Genomic DNA, 25,124 nt, shown 5'->3' with positions numbered 1-25,124 from the left:
TGTAAAGGAAAACAGCATTGAAATTTCTTCAGGATTTTGATCAAAACAAATAACCAATTAGGATTTCAGTGGGTTCAATGGGGAAAGCATGCTTCCTGAGTATTGGTACAGAGGTAAGGTGGTACACAACAATTGCAGAATGATTTATATGTTTTTGTACATTGCCAATATATTATTTATTTTGCTGGATGCTACTTATTTGCTAAAAGAGAGGGTTTTGAGTGTAATCCTAAGTATTTTATTTCATGCATTTGAAATATTAATTCAGAAGAAGGGTTCATAGGTTTCACCAGATGGCCAAAGGGATCCATCTCACAAACAAGGTGAAGAACTTCTAGTGTATATCATCTAATTTGTTACTTCATTATATGCTGAGCCCTCTATTGTTCTTGGATTTTAATGTACATAAATCTTGTCTTCTCAATTTAATTGTAGTTTTCTTGATTTCAGTATTCTTTAATTTTTTTTCTTTTATTTGTTCTTTAAATACTGTTGCTTTGATTAACACCTTTCTATCCCGGCCTCCTGCCCAGCAAATTTATGCTGGGCTCCAATATGGGGATTGTAAAAAATGTTCTCAATATTTCTTTGTCTTCCTATTTTCCAGGTCTGATTCTAGTGTGAAAAGCAATATTGAACAGAAAATTGTCCCCAAGGAGCAAGAAATGGAAGTTGATCTCAAGAAAGACCAGCACAAAGATGTTGTGAACCCACATAAAAACTGTGGCCTGCCCATTTCTCTACCCATATGTAAGACCTTTTAAGATAGTAACTTAATGCCTTCATCTAGATGAGAAGGAACATGGGATTCTTTAGCTCCAGACAACTTGCTCTCCAAAGAGAAGCACTTGTTCAAAGTGAAGGTGGCAGGAAGGCAAATGAAGCTCCATTTTATATAGCACATGTTGGAACAAGGACTCGGACTGAGTCCCCAAATTCTAGAATTTCAGAACTAGGAGGGAAATCAGAGGCTCTCCCAACCCACTCCTGAACAAGCAATTTATTCATCAACCACTTGGCAAGTGACCTCACTTAACCTTTGTTAAGTTTTCCAGTGAGGAGAGTAGCCCATTCCATCCCATCCCACTATTAAAGGCTAGAAAATCTTTCTTTTCATCAAGGCACAAATACATACATTTTTCTATTTTAGACTTGCTTTTTAAATTTTACTATCCAAGAAAGTGACCGGCTCATTTGGTCTCTCTGTCTCTGTTTTTCTGTCTGTTTCTCTCTTTGTCTCTCTCTAATTTGGTAAAGACTTATATGATGCCATCTCATGGTTTCTAGTTTGAAAGATTTCCTCCACCTATGAAAATCTACAACTCCTCTGTAATTATAGTTTCTGGTAAGTTGTTTGGGAGAATGAAAAGTGAATTGCCCAAAGTTCCATATGGTCACACAATCACTATGGGTCTGCTGTGCTTTCTGACTCCCAAGCTAGCCTTCTGGCTTCTCTGCCAACTGCTGCTATACCATCTTTATTTAGAATCCAGGAAAATCAAAATAAGCAGTTCTCTACATTAGAACTTCTACTCCAGAATAGTAGGTATCCACATTTATCTTTCTTAATAGGGTCAAAAAATTAAAATCTCAAGCTTTTAAAAGTCACCTAATAGGGGCAGTTAGAAGCATCAGCTCTGAAGTCAGGAGAACCTGAGTTCAAATGTGACCTTAGATACTTAACTCTTCCTAGCTGTGTGACCCTGGGCAAATCACTTAACCCCAATTGTCTCAGGGAAAAAAGTCATCTAGTTTTATCCCTTTGCCACTATCACTTTGAGAAGTGACCAATTTAACCATTTGCCTTAAAAATCTAATCTGAATCACTTCCTCTCTCTTTTTCTAGCTTTAATATCAAGATATCATTAGTTAATATTGTGTGTGTATCTATAGAATGGAATAAAATGTTGCATCTTAAGACTGGAAAGGATGTTAGAGGTAATCTAATTACCCAGTGCAAGGAATCCTTTTGCCATATCCCTGAGGGTTGTTTTTCCACCTTGACCCTTTATGACCACCACCATCAATCACTACCTAGCCCTCTGTCTTTATGGCAGCTAATTGGTACAGTGTATATAAATTCCTGGCCTAAGTTTGTATACTTTACTAGCTATGTGATGATCCTGAGCAAGTCACTTGATCTCTTTCAGCCTCAGCTTCCTCATCTTTAAAATGGGAATATTAATGATCACCAACATCTCTACCACTACCTCTATCTTTATGGCAGCTAACTGGTAAATGGATATAGATTCCTGGCCTTAGAATCAGCAAGACCTGAGTTTGTACACTTTATTAGCTGTTTGATGATCTGAGCAAGTCATTTATCTCTTTCAGTCTCAGCTTCTTCATCAGTAAAAAGGGGGATGAGAATAGTAGCATCCACTTTACAGGGTTATTGTGAGAATGTAATGACATATGGAAAAATATCATACAAATGCTAGCTGTTATGCAATTAGCTTCCCCTCATTGGTTCTAGTTTTGCCCTCTGATATCACAAAGAATGGGTTTGTGTCCTCTTCCCCATAACTAAGATGTCTTTCCTTTATCCCTAGAACTTTCAACCTGTCCTGTCAGAATAGTAAGGATGCTCCAGAGAGATGATGATAGAGTGTAGAAAGGTCTACTAGAGGACCTGGATTCAGATCTCATCCATCTCTCTCTCTCTCTCTCTCTCTCTCTCTCTCTCTCTCTCTCTCTCTCATTACCTTGGGCAAGTCCTTAAATAAACTACATGCCTTAGTTTTCCCATCTGCAGAATGAGAGCCTCCATCCTAATTCTAAATTTATGATCATTCCATTTCACATCCTCTGATTATTTGCAATTATTTGCAAAATTTCAGGAAAGGATGGTAATATTTATATATACAATAATTTTTGTCCACCAGTAGAGCCTGGTAATGACCTCAGGAAAAATGACAAACAGCATCAATTGTGATTTCAACTACTCCTCCCTTGATGATGTCATGGGGACCTGGATAGAGACCCAGGGCTCAATTTTTAGTACATGGTGAAAGTTGTCCTTAACATGGTTACTAAAAACTTCTCTATTATAATATAAGTTATCATGTAAGTTGGTTTGTATTTTTATTAGATCTGATTTATGATTAGATTTGATCTTTTCTGCTTTGTTATCTTATGGGCATTCAACAAGTTGGCACATTATAATGAGTTTATTAAAGTTAATTTATTTATCAGATAGTTCCCTTTGACTTGCACTCAGTGCATTTCTCAAAACAACAGAGACTCATCTTGGAAAACATATAGGTCAGCTCCCATCAGGTGAAGTGACTTGTTGGAAGTGTTTTTGACAACAGATGGCTGTTACCCAGGGAACAGGAGTAGACTGGGAAAGCTGGACCCAGGGAATCTTCTTTAGGCTCAAATGTTTGCAAATGCAAAGTAGTTTGGAGACTGGGATGCCTGTTCCCAAGCTAGCTCCATGCTTCAGGAAAAGAGACCAGAAGAAAAATTGAATGACCTTGTGAATGACCGGGTCACTTGCTTGGTAACTCAAAAGAGCAAGATGAAGCACTTTACAGTTTGTCTGTTCATAGCTGAAGGGATTCAAAATCAAGCATGGCAAAGAACAGTTTCCAGGATGCTTGTTCACCTAAAGAAGAAGTGATTAAAATTGAGGTTATTCTGTCAAATTTTTAAAAATTTGATCACTTTATATATAGGGAGCTGCTTCTTTTGCCTTGCACATTAAATGGTGCTTCTCACTACTATTGATGGCTCCACAAAGTGATTTCTGGGGGGAATCAAAGTGTGTTTAAAAAAAAAAGTGAGTTATCTTTGTGGAGAGGTTGAATTGAGTGACTGGAAGAGAAGGATATTCCTCCATAATGTTTGGAATGAGTGAGAGGAGAGTGGTGAGGAAGAGGGTGGTGAATGGGACTAGAGTAATGGAGTTGAGATTGCGATGGTGAATTCATAAATGGTGAATCTAAATGAAGAATGGAACTGAGCAGTGGTTTAGTAAGCAAAGATAAAGTGTGTGAAAATCCTTTAATGATAGTCTCCCTGTAGCTAACCTGGCTAATGTTTATGTAATGCTCACTATTGTGCCAGACACTGCAATTATGATCTCATTTGGTCCTCACAATCCTGGCAAGAACCATTATTCCCATTTTATAGATGGGAAAACTGAGGCAAACAGGTTAAAGTGACATGCTCAGAGTCAAATCTCTAGTTAGTACCTGAATCTGGATTTGAACTCAGGTCTTCCTAACTCTAAACCTATTGTTCTCTTGCTAGTGCTGCCTTTTCTCATTCTTCCTATTCCTTGGGGAATAGAGAGAATATTATTATCTACAAATAGGTAAAGGAACCTGGAGATCTAGCAGGATGTGCCTCGATCTGGCATTTTGGTGTCCTGATTTCTTCCTTCTCTGATATAATTCCTTTTCCTCAATTCCTTGCACCTTTGAATCTTATTTTCTAGATCCTGGTATTCAAGCAAAAGAAAATGCTAACTCTTGGACTCACGTACTTCAAAATAAGATTGTTACGCACAGCAAAAGCAAGAAGGAAGAGGATTTAGAGGAATTTGCCCTTAGTTTTCCATACAGGTAAGGAGAAACTCAAAAGTCCAGATTCCCTCTCCCCACCTGTGTCTTTCCCTTGGATCATCCTTGGTCTCATGATCAGCAAGAAGACCCAGTAGTCATTGATTCTTATACTTGGACAAGTATACTTACCAAAAGAAGCTTGCAGATATGGGCAGACTTGTTCTAATAAGTGATGATCACCAGCCATTAAACTGGAGTTTATCTCAGAGTTTATTTGTGGGAAGCCATAGAAAGCAGAAGTTTCATTTTTGAATCCTAATACACTTCTATAGCAGGAGATATGATGGAGAGAGGTAGAGGACTGTTCTAGTGACTTGCTGCCATAATTGTGTCATATTTGTCTCACTGCCAGAGGCAATCACTGAATGGCAAGGCTCTGAATGGCTCTGAAATACAAACTCAGTCTCCTTTACTTGAGGAGAATGGTCTGACTTGGGAGGATGAGGGCTCCTAGGTTCTTAGATGGAAGAAGTCAAGTCAACAAGCATTTTTGAAATATCAGCTATGTGTCTGGTACTGCACTTGTTCTGGGCTAGGAATTGCATGCAAAGAAAGACTCCAAACTCGAGAATCCCTACTCTCAGGTAGCTCCCAGTCTAATGAGTGGAAAGTGTGAAAATAGGGGTAATTGGACAGGGTAAATTGGAGATGCTGAATTAAGAAACAATCTGAGAAGGATGGCATTCAGGAAGTTAAAAAATGTAAAAAAGTAATCAGAATAGGGTTAAAATGTTGATGAGTCAGAGAATGTGACATAGGAGAAAGAGAAGAGAAATTCTTCACTGCTGGGATCATATAACAGGTGTGAAAATCTTGCCATAAATTTTAAATCTAGACAAATTGAGGAAGAAGTAATATTTTGAGAGTATTAACAGGTTTCAGCAGATGCAAGAAAATCTATTTCTTGCTTCAGAAAAGGGAAAAGGTATCATGGCAACTGGTGACTCCATTCTGAGTGGTATAGAAATGGGTATGGAATATACCCAATATGACCATTGGGAGCTGTGTTGACTTTCTGGAGTATGCATCCAGGACTTGACAGAGAACCAGATGATACTTTTCAGACCTATTTATTAGCTGCAACTTACTAACAATGTCATGATAACCATCAGAAGAAACTTGATAAATCTATAGGAATTATCCTGATCAGGAAACGGAAGCATTTCTCTCTCCTTCAAATGATAGTTTGGGAACTTACTAGAGAAAAGAGAATGTGAGAATGCTTAGATGTCTACATAGATGATGTTAAAAACAAGATTTGGTTTTCTCAACCATGATTTAGGATGTCAGTGAGAAGCTTTTGGGACTGGGAAGAAAATGTTTGTCTAATCAGGAAATCCATAATTAGAAATGGAAGGAAGTGGGAATTGCTCAGCTCAGATTACAAATTGAACTACTTTTTAAGATTTCAAGTATAAAAATGAAATAAAAATAAAAGTGAAAGGGCAGCTAGGTGATGCAATGGATAGAGCACTAGCCCTGAAGTCAGAAAGACCTGAATTCAACTCTGGCCTCAAACACTTAACACTTCCTTAGCTGTGTGAACCTGGGCAAGCCACTTAACCCCAATTGCCTCAGGAAAAAAAAAAACAAAAATGGAAAAGGCCTTTAGAAATTTTTGAGAGAAAATAGGGAAAATCAGAAGATCAAAGATGTAGACATCTGTATAACTATGTACAGAGTATAACCATGTAGAGTATAAGGAAAGGGCAATCAAAAAAATTGATTTTATGGAGAATAATATGGAGAATATTAATATGGAGAAATAAGTATTACCTCATAAGGATCACTAAGACATTAACTTTCCTTCCTAGAATATAATGATGGTAAGGTGTGCTTTGTTCAAAGGAAATTATTGTGGAGATTAAGAAATCTTTATTTTAATAATTCTATTCTATATATAGTTAATAATTGTATTCCAATATAATCAGTTCCCTTCATAATCCTATGTATGGTATATGATGCATTTAAAGCCATGGGTCCATGGCACAAAATAAGTATGGATTTGAGGGTAGGAATGACAAAGAAGCTTTCTGCACTCTTGTCAAGAAAACATCCTTGAATGGAAAACATTTGATTAAATATAAAAGGAGAGAATTACAAAAGTAATATAATCGTAGGAGTATGTCACTGACCACAGGAGCAGATGGGAAACAAAATCTGATGATATGTTTCTGATCCAGATACTCAGACCTGACCCATTTATAGCAGTTAAGGCCTAGAGGCATTTACTAGTCTAATTCTCAAAGTCTGGGAAGGGCTTGATTTAGGATAAACACTCTCTTATTGAAATCATAGGTCATTCATAGAGATGAATGCAATTTTCAAACCAAAAACATGAATAAACTAAAAGAGGAAAGCTTGGATCCAAAGTCAGCTTGAATTTAATTGTCATTATAAAAGCTGGTGGAATTAAGGTCTCAACAATCTCATTTCTTGTGGTGAGGCATAGCTAGGTGAGGTGGGGCAGGGAAAAAGATAATGAGGGTATGTTATGGACTTGCCACACTTTGCCAGTTAGATTTTTTTTTTATCAACTCTTTGCCTCTTTCTTGAATATATTTATACTTGCATTGGCCAAGGGCCTTAACATATTCCTCATTTTGTGTGATCTAATTTGACTACTTCTTTGGATTTCTTCTTTGATTTCTGGAAAAAGTGTGAGTTGGTTGAAGATGAGCACAGGGATATCTTTGGATAATGGACAAAATTTCTTGGGATTTAAAGGTCATTTCTTCTTCATTTATAGGCAGCTTTTTGAGCACATCATGGTTGAGTTCTAGACTAGCCCATATGGATTCCAATTCTTAGAAGTTAACCTTGAATATTGTACTGTGAATCCACAATTCAGAAAAAAAGGACATGTATCAGAATGAAGAAAACGTAGTGCAAGATAGTAGTGACCAGGGGTCCTAGTGGTAGAAATTATAATCCTTGTGCTATTGCTTCAAAGTCTGATTAGCTCGTTCCATCTACTCATTAGCTAGAGAGTTTTGTGGGGATCACACATGATAGACAAGTATATCTTAATGTTCAAGGGGGTAAAAAAAAAAAGTTTTAAAAAATGGAAGGCAAAAATGTGCTCTAAAATTATGTAGTCATGAAAACCTTCCTGCATCAACTGGTGGATGTCCTTTGTAATTGTGGGGAACAGGGAGAGGAGGAGCAATGTGCCATTTCTATGGACATGTCCATAACCATCAGAATGTCATCTTGATACCAGGTCATCTATCCAATCCGATGGTCCTACTGGCAAAACTAGTCAGGAAGAGATCTCTGGCTGATCCAGCTGATGACCACATTGGCAAATTATCAGTACATGACAGAAAATGTCATCCCCAGAGGTGGGGGAGGTATTGTGCCAGAGAACTAAATCACTGTATTTCTTTCATATTGCCTTCTGGTTCTTATTGACTGACTTGGAATCTTTGTTCCTGAAATCCTGCGTTCATCTCTACACTCCAGTGTTCTCAGTTTCTGCCTTAGACTTACCTTTAATTTATGTCCAGTTAGAGCCCGATTTGGACCCAGGACTTTCTTTCCCCAGGAGGGGATTATTCTCTACCTTCCTTGCTCTGGGGATTATTCTCATCACTTTTGGATTCAAGATTATTAATCTGAAGATTTGACTTCACTAGGATCAAGTGACTATGGGATAATATGTAAACTACTTTTGGGACTCCCAGTCGTGACTTGGTATGTAATAATCCTGTCCTTACGGATCAGTTTTTTGCCGTCTTGGCCATACCCTTCTCTCAGTGAAACAGCTTGGGTGGTCTTGGCTTGCCAGCACCTGTGTGCCCATCGAAGCTAACCTTTTGTGGCGCTGACATGGTGGTGGGCTCTCCAGCATTCTGCCAGCTAGCCCGTTGTGGGATCTTGACAGGCGCACCAACTTGTTCTGAATTGCCTTCAAGTACTTATGCCATCACCAGCCGACATATGAAGCAACAGAAATTTCAGTTTAAGAAAGAAGAAATGGAGTTTCTAAAGGTACAAACCAGGCCAATAGCTACTCCATATGAATGCATATATGATTGTAGGCACATAGCAATGGGGAGGGGAACCTTCCACCTTCATCTCCATGAAAAACCTGTACCAGTTAGTTCCTAGGCTTTATGGAGCAATACTATTATATTACTTTCTCCCCAAGTTCTCTCTTAAGGAACCAATTTCCTTTAGCAGTCCAAGGCCGTCTAGTGAGCACTGCAGGCAGAAGGTATATTTAGTAACTTAAAAATCATATTTAAGATTTATGTCAATTTGAAATGCATTTTATCTGCGTTATCTCATTTGATCCTTATAATAACCTGTGGCTTTGAAGGTTGGGGAGAAGGCCTGAGGAGAGCGATGGCATCCTAAGTCATGGACTTACTGGTATGGCTGAGTAAGGAGGAGATATATGGGATCCAGTCGTGACTATCATGCTGACAGTGAAGGGCAGGAGTAGACCATAAAGTGAGGGTAGAGACCACAGTTTATAGATGCTCTGAATCTTAGTCTTAGTCTAGCAAATTTCTCTAGTGTAATGGAAGGAACCCTGAAACTGTCCTTGCCACAAAGAAGTCAGTCTCCTAGCCAAAAGCTGACTTCTCAGTGCCAATAAACTTCCTTTTGCCAGTCTAATATTTCGGGTTCGTGAATTCTTTCACGTTGGACCTGCGATGACCAAAGAGGGATTCCCACAACTCTCTGCACTGCCACTAACGCATCCAATGGACAGTAGGGCTACAGAATAGTCCTGAGAGTAGAAAATTTTAGCACCTGCTTTTTCAATAATGCATGTTTATATATAGCAGGAGCAGTATTTTTTACCAGCATGTCTATCATGTAGGCTAGGATGTTTTCCCCCCTAAAATGTAAGGAAGTTGTTCCTGAGACTTGATTGGTCCAAGGGGTTTAGTATTCTCAGTTTCCCTCAGAGACCAATAGATCAGACTTGGCAAAGTTCCCTCTACAATCCCCTACCATTGGTTGTAAGTAAACCTGGCCCTGTGCTTTGAAGCCTCCAACTCATTCAAGTTAGCTTGGATAAATTTCTTAAGAGGATTACATGGACTGGATAGTGGGAAGAAGGAAAAGGGAGCTCTTGGATTATTTTCTCCTAAAGCCTCCTGTTTTCCCGTCCTCCCAAAATCACCACCTGGCCCAGAGAAATTCATTTTTCCAGCCAGATTTGCTCCATCTGCCTCCACAAAGCAGTATTGAATTCCCACAGGGTGGCAGCTTTTACCTGCAAGTGAAGGTTTGGCAGTGAGAGTCTCCTTGGAGAAAGGGTTTTGAAATGTGCAAGTTGTTAGTACCTTAATTCTCAGAGAGAACAGAAGGTAATCCAGAATCAAGGTCAAGGCAATCAAAGGTCATTCTTAGAGAAATGCAAGAGAGAGAGAACAAGGTGGGAAGGAGGAGCAGATTTTTTATGTCAAAAGCTAATGGAAGAACTAAAATCATCACTATAGAGTAGGTATTCTTATCATCACAGGCCCAGAAGCCTCCTAACAGGCTGAGGATAGATTTCAGGGAGTCTGTGGACTTGGAGAAAAAAATTCCATCTTAATTTTTTAATTAAAATTTAGCATTTCCTTTAATTATCTAAAAACATTATCTGAGGAATCTGTAGGTTTCACCAGATTGCTAAAAGTAGTGGGAGGGGAGAGTGGTGTGAAGGCAGGTCAGGATGAACAAACCTCTATTTTAATAAACAAAAATGTCTGATAATGGTACAGGATAAATTTAGCCAACCAAATCTCTGTATTAACTGATTATTTAACAAGTATAGGAAGAAAAAAAAGGCAAAAACAGGTTTTTGTTTTCAGGGAGTTTACATTCCAATAGAAGAAATCACATGCAAATCACCAAGGATTTAAGAGAGAAATACTACCAAAATGGAAGGTAATCTCAAAAGAAAAGACAGCTGCTGGGGAGGGGGACAGGGAGAGGAACCTGGAAGGGTCTTCTGCAGAAAAATAAAAGGCAATCTCAAAAGAAAAGACAGATGCTGGGTGGAAAGAGAGGTGAGGAGAACCCGGAAGGGTCTTCTGCAGAAAAGAGCGGGGCAGTCAGTAGAAATGCACAGGGATGGGAGAAGTGTCAAAGGATATAAGTAAGGTGCTGTATGTGTGTGTGTTTGGGGGGGGGACAGTCAATAGGCTGGTATAACTGGATTGTAGCGTTTGTGGAAGGTAAAGTATGAGAGGATAGAAAAGTAGGGGCCAGAGTTCAAGGGTTTTAAAGACAAAACAGATAATTTTATATATGATCCTAGAAGTTAGAGCCACTGGACTCCAGTGAGTAGTAAGGAAAATCACTTTGTCAGCTGAGTAGAGCTTGGATTGAAGAAGGCTTCAAAGAGCCACACTGTTCAGAATTAGCTTGAGTGATCTATTGGACTTCAGTATTTGGCTGGGTGCAGGCCAAAAAGTATTGATGATGGGGGCTTCAGCTCCTATAAGTATCTGCCAGAAGTTTCATTCTGCTAGTCACAGAGCACATGACCAATTCTTGACTTGCCTTAATCTTTCAGAACGTAGAATAGGTGATGGGGAAATTGCTCTTGCTGATCTAATTTTGACCAAGGAAGATGCACTAGGTGAGTGAAGAGGAAATGATAAAAGTAGCGAGACAAAGGAAGTATGTCATTTTAGTATTCATTGTGACCAAGAATGGGAGGAGGATAATATCTGGGCAATTTGAAGAAATTTGAAGTAGATCCCAAGGCTTAAAATGTTAAAAGAGAAGAAGATTGGTCAGAGAGAGATGGAGAGGTCTTCAAAATGAAATTCTGACAATGTAATAATGAATGATTTGCCATTGGTGGCAAATTGGATACAGCACGAGGTCTGAAGGCAGGAAAAGTTATCTTCCTGTGTTCAAATCAGTCTTCAGACACTTTACTAGTTGTGTCGACCCTGGCAAATCACTTAAGCCTGTTTACCTCAATTTCCTCATTTGCAAAATGAGCTGGAGAAGGAAATAGTAAAATATTCCAGTATTTTTGCCAAGAAAATCCCAAATGGGAGCACGAAGAATCGGATATAACTGAAAAACAAGAGAACAAAATAACAAATGATTCTGAAGAAGAAAAAATAGTGGGAGCATCTAAAGAAAACAATGTTGTAACTTTCCTGACTCTGATTTCAGATTTGAAAAGAACATAGAAAAAATAGAGAAGAGTGGATTGAGCATGTAAAAAGAGTCAGGAAAGACTGCAAGCCATAACAAACAAAGGCTTAAAAAATACTGAGGGATAGCAAAAAGAGGTTTTACAGATATGGCTGATTCAAGGACAAAACAAAGAATAGGCATAATAGAGGCAGACAGTATGGTTTAACCATGCAAAGAAAGCAGAACTATTCAGCAATTTTGCATCCATCAATAAAAGTAATCCTAAACCTGGAAAAGGAAAAATGAGCCTGGTTAAATGGAAACTGAAGCCCAAGAAACATGAGAAAAGATTGTAAAAATCTAAAGCAATTAAATTTATCTTTAGCCTGGAAGAATTATATCTAGTAATTTGGCAGATGGAAGCAATAGATTCTGGTTGTGTCAATAATCTTTGAAGATTTTTTGGAGACCTAGAAAAATTGCAAAACTATGGAGAATATTCCAATTTCAGAGAGAGAAGGAGAGGAGAGAGAGAGACTTTAGATAGTGAAAATTATGGTTTAGTTACTTTGACATTGATTTCTGAAAAATCTAAAGTTATTTACAAATTAGCAACTAAAGAAGGAAAGCAATGATCACTTAGAAGCTAGTATAGGCTCACTGAAAGCAAATGTGATGATAATCTAATCATTTTTTTAAAAAATGTTGCTCAACAAAGTTCAGAGGAATATTTTATTGATATGGCAGACCATTGGATTATGACATCGAATTCAAGTTTTTTCCATGATATATTTGTGGACAAGATGAAAATTAGAGTATTTGATGCTAATACAATTAAATAGATTTATAATGTAATACAACAATATTTTATATGCAAATATGAATAAATCAGTATAACTTAGAGGAGAGATGTCACTAAGCATGTGATAATGGACTCTTGGTTTTATGCTAGTCAATGTTTTTGTCAATTAAGCTATAGATAGCATTTTTATAACATATGACATGAAGTTAAGTGGGACTGCAAATACAATGGATGTTGGAATGAGACCCCTGAAAAGTCTTGAAAGGTACTAGAATGATGTAGTGAATTTATTATGGATTTAAGATTAAATGGGCATAAATGTAAGATTTTACCCTTAGGTTTAAAAAAATTATACATATATGTATAGGATGGAGTGTGTATGTATGTATGTGTGTGGGGAAATAAAAATATGGCTAAACAGAATTTTTTTATGTAAAAAAGTGGAGATTTTTATTGACTATAGAGGTATGATAATGAGTCAACATTTGTGATTTGGCTACCACAAGTAGCTATATGATCTTGGGTGAATCAGTTCATCTTTCCAAATCTCAGCATCCTCTTTTGTCATACATTTAATAACATAATGTTTATGTAAAAAATTGATAAAAACAAACCTTTAAGAAGGACCTACTATGTGCCTACTATGTCCCTAGCTGCTGAGGATAGAGAGACAATAAGTATATAAATACATACACACAAAATGAATTCAAGATGATTAAGGAAGATAGAAGGAAGGAAACAAACTTTATCATCAAGCAGAAAGAAGCAGTTCAATTGGATCATAGAATTCTTAATTGTTTTGTCAATCTTCACAAAAAAGTGTAAATGATTCTTATTTGTTCAGGAGATCACACAGAGCCTTCTTGGACCCCACTCTCATTTTACATTATGTTGGTACATCCTCACAGAGGCACATGCCATCATCTTTCACAGAGGCACATGTCATCACCTTTACAAACTGAGTCCTGTAGAGTTCCTCTGACTTCAAATCCAATATTCTTTCCATTATCCCACATTGCTTTCACTTGTGGACCATAGAATTCTGAAAGTAATCTACAATGAGGCTATAAAAATAGATTGGGGTAGGATATCAAATGTTCTAAAAATCAACCTGAGGAATTTATATTTTATCTAAAGTAATAGGAGCTACTGAAATTTATGGCAATAGTTAGAGAGATTATTAGAGTCTGAAATAAGATGGTGACCATGAAGAAAGGGAGAGGGGAGTTATATATGAGAGAGAGAGAGAGAGAGAGGAAGTAGAAATGGCAAGAGGTGGGCCAAATTGATAGGAAGGGTAATATCCTGAATACAATACTAAGGCTATGAATGAGACTGAGGGAAACCTGGCATAGAAGGATGAGGATAATGAGGGTCTAGTTTGAGTGTCAGGGACTGGAATTCTGAATTTTCCAAATTTGACTGGTTTCTTCTGTGCTTGGAATTGTCCTCTTCCTCACTTGTATCTTTTGGAAACCTTTAAGGCCCAACTCAAGTACCACATCTTCTGATACTCTCAGTTTTTAGTGTCCTGGCTGGCAGAAATTACTTTGCCATTTATACTTTGAATTTTCTTATGTGAATATGGTGATATTCTCCTAGTAAAATCTAAGTCCTTTGAGGGTAGGAACTTTTTCATCTTTGTCTCTGTATCCACAGTCCTAACACAGTACTTGACATATCATGTTAATCATATTATTAAACCCTAATATAGGTTCTTAATAAATATTTGTTGAATGAAATGAATAATATCTAATGACCTTTCCCTTTACTCTTAAGAGTTGGTTGTCTCAGATGGAATTAATGTTCCCCTTGGTTATATAGTTTCTGTACTTAGATTTGGATTATTTAATTAAATTAGTCCATTAATTCATAGGTGCGTAGAAGGTAATTCTGTATTAGATCCCCAAGGGTCATGTTACCTAATCCTTTACTTTATGAATAAGGAAACCTAGGACCAACCAAGGCTTAGGGATGTGGGGCTCAAGGTTACAAGCCATTTAGTTATTGGGAGGGCTTGGTTTGGAACCTAGGATTCCTAGCCCCCAGTCTGATGCTGTTTCCTCTACACCAAAAACTTTGCCATGAAGTCAGACCAGTGACTGAATGTCAGTCAGCAAGTCTGACTCATAATCCTTTCTGGGTTGATGTGGGCTGGCAGAGTCAGTGAGGTGGCTGAGAAGGAAATGGGGGGTGGAGGTGAGACTGGCATTTGATCATTCCATCTGCTGCTGATTACTGAAAGTGAAAATGTTCATCTTCTGGGAGAACATGGACCAATCTAACTGGGAACCAGGCCATGCTTGTTATATTTGGTGGGTTATTTACCCTGGATAGAGAAGGGGGGGGCAGATATGTCAAACATCTCTCCCCTAGGTTTATGTGGCCCACAACACTCCTCCCAACCTGACCCTGGACAAAATCTAATTGGGAAATATGTAACAAAAATGAAATGAAAAAAATATACAATAGGAGATTGATAATGTTAATGGTTTTTTAAATCAATGTGTGAGTTCAGGAATCCTTATGAAAGTTTGAGTGGCCCCATTTCTATTTGAATTTGACACTACTGCTATTTAAGCAAATTTATGAAAAACGGTTTCAGAGAAGGTGGCAATCTGTACTGGTAGAAGGGTCCCACCAGTGAAGTCATAGATCTAGGCCTTTTCTCACCCTGCTGAGGCAGCCCGTGGGAAAGAGTGAAGGGGTCGGTTGATTTTGTAGACAACCTTCCACTTCTCAACTCTGGGAATTCTTTCCTCTGGGTCTCTGGAAACTAAATGTGTCATGTTATAGATTAACCCGGCTATCAACAGACTCTGAGATGTCAAGAACTAAGCCATGGGACGCTCAGAAGATGCTGGGCCAACTTCGAGAGAAGCTGCCCCTTCAGAAAAACCTGCTGCCTACTCGATCCATCCCAAGCAAAGCGTATGTACACTTTAAATCCTTTCACTTTACCATGCCTTATTTCACCCTGTGCCTCATTCATATCAAACTTACTCCCATTCCTGTCTCTTTCACCTTTGAGACCTTGTTCTTTTCCCTTAGACTTAGAGGTCATCTCTTTCACTTTCTTCAAGGCCCAACTCTAGTATCATCTCCTCCTAGAAACTTCTCCTGATACTTGTAGTGTTCTGGTTAGTTTTCTGGAGGTCTTGGAGCAGCCTTCATTTCAGCAGATTAATTACCACAAGAATAGCCAGGGATAAAGTCCAAATTCTTTATTATCTCTTTCACAGTCTAATTTCTTTGCCTGGGGCCCAAGCCAGCTTTCTTGAGGGTCCTCTAGAATGTGTTTTGGTTTCTGTGGGGGAGGCAGGAGGACCACCACGACGGGCTCTGTCTTGAAGTCTGTCTCAGTCCCAGGGCTTGTGCTCCAGCCTCCAGCCACCACAAAGATGGGAGATGAAATAAATCTGTCTCAGCCTACCCTGGCTGAGTTTGTCCCAGATTATATGCTCTGTTATAATTACGTTATCATAGGTGTGAATCTTATAAGTGTCAGTCTTGTAGAACTATGTTAAGTACTAAGTACATGTACTGAACTAGAGAAGTATTTAAGCACCATGCTAAACTAGATAACCATTGTCTCATCAACTCCACTGACTTAACACCTTGTAGGAATCCTTGTTCCAAGTATAGAGTTCTGGCCCATAACAGATAACTCTCTTCTTCCTTCTTGTCTCCATCCTCATTCCTCCTACTTCATACCTAAAAGATATTTAGCTTTCTTTGTTTTTCTCTCCTTTCTTTTTTACTTTCTCTTTTATTTTGCTTCTCTCTCTCTCTCTCTCTTTCTCTCGGCTATAAGGTGCTTTGGAAGCTAGGGTGTAATGGGCCAGAACTCCAGAGAAGTGTTCTTAAGGCTCAGTATGATCCTTCAACAAGGTATTAACTCGGTGGAATTGATAAGACAATGGCTATCTAGTTTTACATGTACTTAGGACTTATTATAGTTCTACAAGATTGACACCTATGCTGATGTAATTATAATAGAGTATATCAGAGCCAACAAGGACTGGAGGAGAGACATCTATTCCGTGTCCCACCACCGTGGTGGCTGTCCTATCCTCCCTCACCTCTCCACTGAGACGAAGCCCCGTCTGAAGGCCCTCCAGGAAGCTAGCCGAGCCCCAGGTGAAGGAGAGAGACTGTGAAGAAGTCAATAAAGAATTTGGACTTTATCCCTGGCTATTCTTGTGGTGATTACTCAGCTGAAACAAAGGCTGGTCCTGAGATCTCCAGACAGCTAAGCAGAATATTACACGGGGGATGGTTTATTTTATCTTTGTGTCTCTGTTGTCTAGCATAGGACATTGCCACTTAATATTTGCTGAATTGTATTGGAAGATTAAGTATGTACCTGATGTCCAGATCTATTCAATGTGGATCTCTTGGGGGGGATACAAGGTGTGTTAAGGACACAGTCCCAGCTGCTTTGCCCTCAATTCAAGCTAAGTGTTAGCTCCATGCTGGGCATTGTGGCAAAAAAGTGTCATGCAGGTCCCAATCCTAATAGAATTTATGATGTAGCTGAAGAGGAAGGGCTCACCCACATGGAAGAGCTAGGGAAAACTGATGGCAATTATTAAGGTTGCATGGACCATAAACAATAGGGTTGGGGAATTTCAAAGTGGGGAATCTGCTTGAGTTAGAATTAGTTCTAGGATACCCCCTGAAGGAAAGGAGTTTGGTTTCAAAGTTCTATTTCATGGACATGGATTTGGAATAAAGGAAAATTAATGCTAGGGTAAGATGTGTGGGGCCAGTGAAGACAGTAGGACTGGATCAGCAGGTGCATGTTGGGGAAGAAGGGGAGGAGGCAAATAGAATATGGGACTAGATTGTGGGGATCTGAACCAGGGTAAGAGATTTATTACAAAGTCTATACTTTTTTGATAGACTGTGTTTCAGTTTAAAAAAATTCCCCCTCAAAGCTCTGTTCAGTTTCTCATTGGTCAATCAGGCAAAATGCAATGGCAGTCCAGTACGTCTCCCCTCTAAATCTCCCTTGTAAACTGATTCAAATTAAAGTGCTGAGGAGTTGAAAATCTTTACTCCCTGACACTCCTCTTTCCCCAAGTATTTGTTTTACAAAAAATTTTAAAGGAGAGGATAATTTTTAATGGAACCAGATGAATCTCTGAAAGAATGTTGGTGGTAGTCAGTGAGGAATGTTCATAGATGAATTGGAGTCCAGAGCCACTCAAGTTAGTCCTTTCAAGTGATGTCTACTCAACCTATATGAAACTGTCTTGTACTTGAAAAATTTGTGGAAGGTAAGACCCCATGACGTGAAATTTTAAAAGAGAAAATTTCTCAAAAGGAATGGAACTTGTGGAAGGGAAGAGCAATAATGAAAGAAACTGAAGGTATGGACATCTAAGGGGATATTAAGTACCCTCACAGGGAGCTCTCTGATAAACTCAGATTTTAAATCTGGCATATTCTCCTCTGTGGGAAGCTGAATTAGGAATCTGTTCTGGGAAAAGTCATTAGTGGAGCAGCTCAGGAGTGCTCCCTCTGGCATTCTGTCCCTAAAGCCTCAAATAGCTGGAAGAAAGGGTTCCACACTCTTGGCGGACCCAGTTGTGGTTATGAAAGGTCATGGGAGGTAACTGCTAGCTGGAACTGTAACCCTGGTGCATCAATAAGGCTTTGCCATCTGTTAAAATGCCAGTCTCCCTGGGAGATTGTAAGATGTTGGTAGTCATTTATACCACTATGTGAATAAGAGAATTGAATTTGCTCTAAAAGGAACAAGGTGTCAGAAGAGAAGGTTGAGGGGTTGAGGTTGAGGGGAAGAGAACAAAGTGTTCCTGAGAAGGGACTGTGACTGTTAAGACTTCCTCTGATTTCATGGTTTTATCTTGGCAAGGTATATATGTGTATGGCTCCTTTTGAGTCAGTGGGGGAGGGTCCCAAGGAAATGGTGGGAGAGAGCTCCAGCTCTCAGAAGATACAGGCTGTTCCAGCTGAGATGGTGGAAGGCAAAGAAAAATGAGGTGCATATGGGATATTCTGACAAGGGGAGGCAGGACAATTAAGAGTGTTAGTTTGTTCCTCTCTTTCATCCCATCCTGTCTCACCCCATAATCCCTGCCTCTTCCATTCTGCCTCACCAATCTCACCTCTTTCCCTTCCTTTTCTCTCGTATCTCCCAACCTCTCCCCCCATTCCCATCCTCTTTCTTCCCTCCCATCCCCTTTCCCCAAGTCCTATCCATCCTTTACCATCTCATTTTCAACTGCCAGGACAAAAAAGTCCTAGAATTTCACCTTTTTTCCCACTTAGTCTCTTTTTCCCATCCTGTCTGGTCTTGTCTTCTAGGCACAAAGGGAAGAATTGTTGGCTAGGTACAGCTGTAGCCTCCAGCTGGACCCCTCCCTTCAGTTCAATTCTTTTCTCTGGGGAAGAGCAGCAAATATGTAGGCTGGAAATCAACTCTTAGATAATTCTGAGTTTTATTAGGGCAGCCAAGTGGCTCCATAGTGCACAGAGTACCAGGCTTGCAGTCAAGGAGGCTCACTCATCTTCCTGAGTTCAAATCTGACCTGTGTGATCCTGGGCAAATCACTCCAGTCTGTTTGCCTCAGTTTCCTTATCTGTAAAATGAATTAGAGAAGGAAATGGCAAAACCATTCCATTGTCATAGAAAATCCCAAATGAGGTCACAAAAAGTTACCCGTGACTCTTTGTCTATGATGAATAAACAAAAAAGAGTCTTATAATGTCCCAATGTGCCAGAGGCTGCTTAGAACTTAAATGTATTAATTTCTTTAAGGTTGTGTGAGATGGCTGTAAATTTAGAAATTTAGTGATCAGGGCTTCTTAAGCATTTCTATTCACAACCCCTTTTCTCCCAAGAGATTTCTATGCAAAGCTGGGTATACAGGTATGTAAAATAGGTATATAAACCAAATATTTATATTGATAATAAATCATAATTTCATGGCCTTCATTCCATTTTGTGACCCCATATAGGGTCGTGACCCACAGTTTAAGAAGCTTTGAATTCTAGTCCAAGTCCTTCATTTACAAATGAAGAAACTGAGACAAAGGGTAAAGGGACTAATTATATTAGTCCCCCAAGTCCCTCACCTAAATGACAGCTTCCCATTCATAGGGTCACTCAGTGACCCAAAGGATGCTCACAGATCCTTTAGCCAGAGGTAAGATGACATCTTTCATGATGCTATAGGAAGTACACATGTCCAGCTCTTCAGCACTAAATAAGTGGCCTTTTACAGATTGCCTCTTGTAGTAGGATGCCCCACAAAGGTTTGGAAGCTTAATGGCTCCGGCCAAATAGGGCCCTATTCTTCATCATTTATCCACTCTGCCCTTTTTCTATTCCTTACTTTCAATGTCCATCATGGATCCAACCCCTCTATGGCTTGGCCTGAGCCCCACTCACTCTTGGTCCCTCATATAGAACTCTATTGGTCAGGACATAGTAAGGAGAGTCTTTTCTCCCTCTTTGCCACTGAACATGGATCATGCTGAATTTTGAGTGCAGAGGCAGGGAATTGGGCAAAGTAGTAGGGATTGCAATAGGATTATTTGGTGTGAAGAATACTGACCTGGGGTCCAGGGTCTATCATGAATTATATCACTTATCTCTCTCTAGATCCCCATCCACCTCTTCCAGCTCCAAATCTTGATGCTACCCATCTAACAGAAGTATTGTGAGAATTTTATTTTGCGTATCTCCCAAGGGGAAGAACTAGAGCCAAGGAAGTGGGGAAATGACATAGACTTTGGTTCAGTATAAAGAACAACTTTCTGTGCCATTACTGAATTACTGACAAGGTAGTAAATGCCCCATTTCCCTGGAGACTGCAAGCAGAGGGATCACAGCCCCATAACCATAGTTCTGGGAGGGCCCTTAGAAACCATATTGTCTCAGTCTAATCTCCTCATTTCACAGATGAGGAAACTAAAGTACAGAGAAATTTTAAGAGATTTGCCTAACAACCATGGAGGTAATTGAGGAACAGCCAGGATTTGAACCTTTGATTCCAAATCCAGCACATTTTCCATGGCACCAGGATGCTCTAGCCCTTATATCTCTGGAATAACTTCTAATGGATTGGACTCCTTGAGTTCAACTGTCATCCCTTCCCCACCTCCATCTCCACCCTTACTGGCTCCTCGGTGGCCTAGAGGGTCAAGGTAACTGAATTTCCCCTGCTTGCTGTCTTATCCAGGAATCATGTTCTGGTGGCTGCCATGATACCTCCTTCAAGAACCACCTACATCCCTCCTCTGAGAAGCCCTTTAGAGGACAAGTTACTTAGCACGCGCTTTCCAAAGCAAAAAGCCCGGCTGCAGGAATTGCTGGGCTACCACATGTATGGGTGGCTTATGGGGAATACAGAGGCACCGAGCATCTATGGGCCACACTTGGTGGTGGAATTTAACGACATCAACTTTCCACCCTCAACCATTGTTCACTCATCATGATGTGTCTCATTCTGCTAGTTCTTAGTCATGGTCAGTAGGCGTTCAACAATGGAGCTCTCCATCCAGGCAAGAGAACTCTTTTTATATTAGTTACTATCAATCATGGACCAATAGTTCCCTTCCAGTGGAACTGAGAGGACTGGTGGTCTGAAGCCCTTGACAATTAATAGCAATCTGTTGAATCAGTCTTTAAAAGAACCACTGGAAATTATGTGATTCTAATAAACATTGATGACCTAAAACAATTATCTTATCCAGAGTTAGTCTTTCCATGGGAAAAAAAAATCAATCTCATCCAAGAATGACCAGTGATAAGTATCAGTTCATGCCTTCAGTTAAATTTGTTAATCTGTTAATGGAGAAAATTTGCCTTGTGACATTGGACCAATTATTTTTAGCTCTCTTAAGTATCAGTTTACTCATTTTTAAACTGAAGGTGATAATAATTACTTGATATGTTCTGCAAAAAGTTTGTGTGAAGCATTATGCAAATATAACCTATAACACACTATATCCAAATCTATGTCATCTCCAAAAGATTTTCTGTAGTGGAGTTTTCTTCTCCATGTCTTGTTTTATTAATATCCTCCCCCCATCCAGTCAAGTATTTACTGAGTATGTACTATGACTGAGGTCCTGTGATAGCTATGCATTATGGGGGATATAGAATGAATAAAATAGCAATCTGCCCTTAAAGAGTTAAGGTGTTGGGGACTGAGAGTAGGAGAAAGGAGGAAGTAAGACAGTCACATAAATAAGGAAAAATCATGAGGAATCACCTCCTGGCTGAGGTCATCAGGGAAAGCTTTAATGGGGAAAACAAGCATATGAACTCGGCCTTGAAGTTGAGGAGAGAATCTACTCTAAGGGCAGGTATTTTAGGATGGTGTCCCACAAAGATCACCAAAGCTAGGAGTCAGGAGTTCAGTATTCTTGAACAAGTCATTACCCTTACAAGACACAAGAGTCAAGTGAAAAAATGGATTTCAGAGCACTTCAGGAAGTATTTTTTAATTGTAAAAATCTAAAGAATTTCATCAGTTTGCTGGAACTATAAAGAAGAAGTTATTTGATTGGAGATCACTTAGAGGAGTTTGGGAAGATGTACGAACTTGACTAGACAAGTCCCAAGTCATTCCTTTCCTCATCACTCATGAGAAGACTCGGATTAGGAGGCAGAGCAACTCCCTAAAGTATCCCAAGCCAAGGAGGCCAAACCCAAGTCTAAAACCAGCATTTGGGCTAATTCAGTCCCTGGAGTTTTGTCTGGAAGTGAAACAGTAGGAGGAGATGCCTGCAAGCTCTTTACTGGGTGGGATTACCAAGTCACTGATTTGCTTAATAAACACTATTAATTTTTGGTTTCCAAATGAATGCAATCCTCTTTGGGAAGAACCACATTTCCCTATTCCAACATGGCTAAAAGCATTGTGGGAAATACTCTTTGCAAGGATTTTTGGAATCAAGGGTCGGCTCCCAAATGGTACCTTTATATTCTCTGTGGTTAGATCATAGATCTGTTTCTAAATATTAATAATGATGTGATGTGGTTTTCTTCCCCAGATATAGAACAATCATCATTCTCACTGTAACCTCTCATGCCATCAGTCCTCTCTGATCTTTCCATTCAATTCTGGCAAAATTTTTCCACTTTCTCAATCTTGACCTGTAATTAAACAGTTATACATACTAATCATAACCCTCAAAGCCCTGAGTGGTGGCCATTTTTGCTTAGGCTAAGCTGTTTATATTCTCAATCCCTCCTTCTCCCATCTTTTCCAAGAGTTTACAATACTCATTCTTCCCTCCTTTTCCTCATCCTATCTAGCAGCTCCTTCTCTACTCCCTATAAGTGTATTTAGGTCTCCTCCATCCCCACTTAAACAAACTTCAGAAACCTTTCTTTTGACCACACTACCTGGTCAAATGATCACATCCTATCTCTTTTCATTGTTAAAGCTAGATCTACATTTACTTCCTCCCATCCTTGTGCAGTCTGGTTACCAACCCTGGCTCCCTATTGAAATTTCGCTCTTAAAGGTAACCAATTCTTTCTTACTCAAGTTCAGAAACTTTTGTTTGTCTTTGGCATTTCTGCAGTTTGGTTCTGCAAACCCATTTCATGAATCGTTTCTCCTCTCTTGACTTCGATGACATTGTTTTTGTCCTTCTCCTCTCTGATTAATCTTTCATCTTTACTGGCTCATGAATCTACTTTCAGTTTCACACCAAACCTTTATTCTCTTCTCCTCTTTTCCCTGTGATCCACTCTCATAGGTTTGTGTAGATGATTTCATATCTGTCTATCTGGTCTTTATCTACTGACTACCTGCCTGATGTCTCTGCCTGGATATTCTATCAGTATCTTATATGTGACATATTCAAGACTGAACTCCTCTTCCCCACTAAACCACCATCTCCTCCCAATTTCACTATTCCTCTGGAGGCTACCACCATCTTTCTAGTCCGCATAATTGTGACCTCGCTCATTCACAGACTCTTCTCCCTCCCTCCCTCTCTACATCAAAAGAATTTCTAAGCTTTGTTTCACTCCCAGAACATCTCATATCCCTCCCTTGTTCTCCATTCATAGGAATATCCCTCTAGTTCATGTCCCTACTTCCTCTTTACTTCATTATTATAAAAGCTTCCGAATTTGTTTTCCTGCTTCTAGTCTCCTTCTGAATTTGTTTTCCTGCTTCTAGTCTCCCTCCTCATCACATGTAGCTGCCCAAATAATTTTCCTAAAGCTCAAATCATTCCCCTCTCTAAAAACTTCCAGTGATTGTAAAGGGAGGAGTATAGCTTCTAGGAAAGACAGTACAGTAGTAGGGAGATCTCCCTGACCTTGGGTGCTTTTGTTCTAACAATCTATCAGTGATTCTAAAGTTTTCTGGACTTGGAATCTGTGATCCTGAGGACCCCACCCAATCTTGAAGTGCTTTTGTTCTAGCAATCTTCCCTTAGATGCTATTGTTTCTATTCTCCTGCTAGAAGATTGTGAGCTTTTTGAAGACAGGACTCTTTATGTTTATCTCTATATCATCATGCATTGATCAAACCAGTTTGCACACAGTAAATGTTTAGTAAATAACCATTGTATTGAATCTATTCTACTCCACACATTGATTATAGAACATTTGTATCTCTTTATGGAAAGCAAATCCCTGAACAATATTTGCAAGGATACTCTTTGGTAATCAGATTTGAATTACAGCGTGAAGGGAATAACTAAAAGGACAAAGTGACCAGCTTTGTTTTTTCCTTTTGTTTTTTTTAACAGAACAGACCTCATACATCCAAATGATTTCTGACCCATTCAGAGCAGTCCCCTAGGGAGGTAATGAACTTATTTCAGTGAGGCTGCTTTTGCTGGAACTTTTCTTTGGAAACTGCCTTCAAAACTGATTTAGAAATGGCTCAAGATAAATGGGATAATGAATTGGGTGATAAATTTGGAGTTAAAAACCTGAATTCAAATTCTGCTTAAAACATTTCCTAGTCCTAGTTACCTTCGGCAACTTGCTTTCTTTGTCAGTTTCTGCATCTGGAAAATGAGAAATTGGATTCAGTGGCCTCTAATATAAATTCAGCTCCATATCCATTACCCTATGAAAGAATAATTCTAACACAACCTCTTTTGTATTCATATGTTGTTTTTAACCAAAGTAGTTTCACTAAAGAAGGGAATAAATTCCATTATGAAATGTAAAAGTTTAGGTTGTAATAAGAGAGTCCTCATTAGGTTGTAATACTCCCTAGTCCTGTGACCCAGAGGACACACACAACCCCAACTCTGATAGTGCTTTTCCCCTTCCCAAGGATCATGTTGTTGATCAGAAATCTGACTTTCCCAAGAGCAGAACCTCTTGTGAGACATTTTCCTCTCTGCCCCTGCCACTCATGGAATGGAATCCTCCTGCCCTCAATCTGTACTCAACTTGGCCAATTTCATTAGAAAGAACTTTCCTCTTAGTTCTTAGCTTGACAAGAGGCATCTTGGGAGAATGGGTAGAAAATGGATTTAAAATGTGTTCTCAATTTGGCCAGTTTCATTAGAAAGAACTTTGTTCTTAGTTCCCAGCTTGACAGGAGGCAACTTGGGAGAATGGGTAGAACGTGGATTTAAAATCAGACCACCTGGATGCAGACTTGATTTCATATGGGACCAAAGGCAA

At 39.2% G+C, this 25,124-nt stretch overlaps 1 protein-coding gene across 12 annotated transcripts in view; it reads left to right on the top strand.

Moving 5' to 3' along the window:
* C1H3orf22 (chromosome 1 C3orf22 homolog) overlaps positions 1-21,231 on the top strand; it is a 42,889-nt gene extending 21,658 nt beyond the window's left edge. For 11 of the 12 annotated variants that reach the window (XM_031956002.1, XM_012543660.3, XM_031956018.1 and 8 more), the window contains 4 exons: positions 608-750; positions 4,445-4,571; positions 15,274-15,408; positions 20,691-21,231. In XM_031956002.1, the coding sequence (XP_031811862.1) occupies positions 608-750; positions 4,445-4,571; positions 15,274-15,408; positions 20,691-20,946 (661 nt within the window). In that variant the 3' untranslated portion in view covers positions 20,947-21,231. Of the gene's footprint in view, positions 1-607; positions 751-4,444; positions 4,572-15,273; positions 15,409-16,476; positions 16,665-20,690 lie in introns of those variants that run through there. The other variant, XM_031956072.1, reaches the window with a different exon arrangement.
* Positions 21,232-25,124: the final 3,893 nt, after the last annotated feature.

Source organism: Sarcophilus harrisii, chromosome 1 (genome assembly GCF_902635505.1).
Source record: "Sarcophilus harrisii chromosome 1, mSarHar1.11, whole genome shotgun sequence".
NCBI classification, from domain to species: Eukaryota; Metazoa; Chordata; class Mammalia; order Dasyuromorphia; family Dasyuridae; genus Sarcophilus; species Sarcophilus harrisii.
Note: the sequence above shows the minus strand (reverse complement) of the source record. Positions and strands in the feature narration are given on the sequence as shown.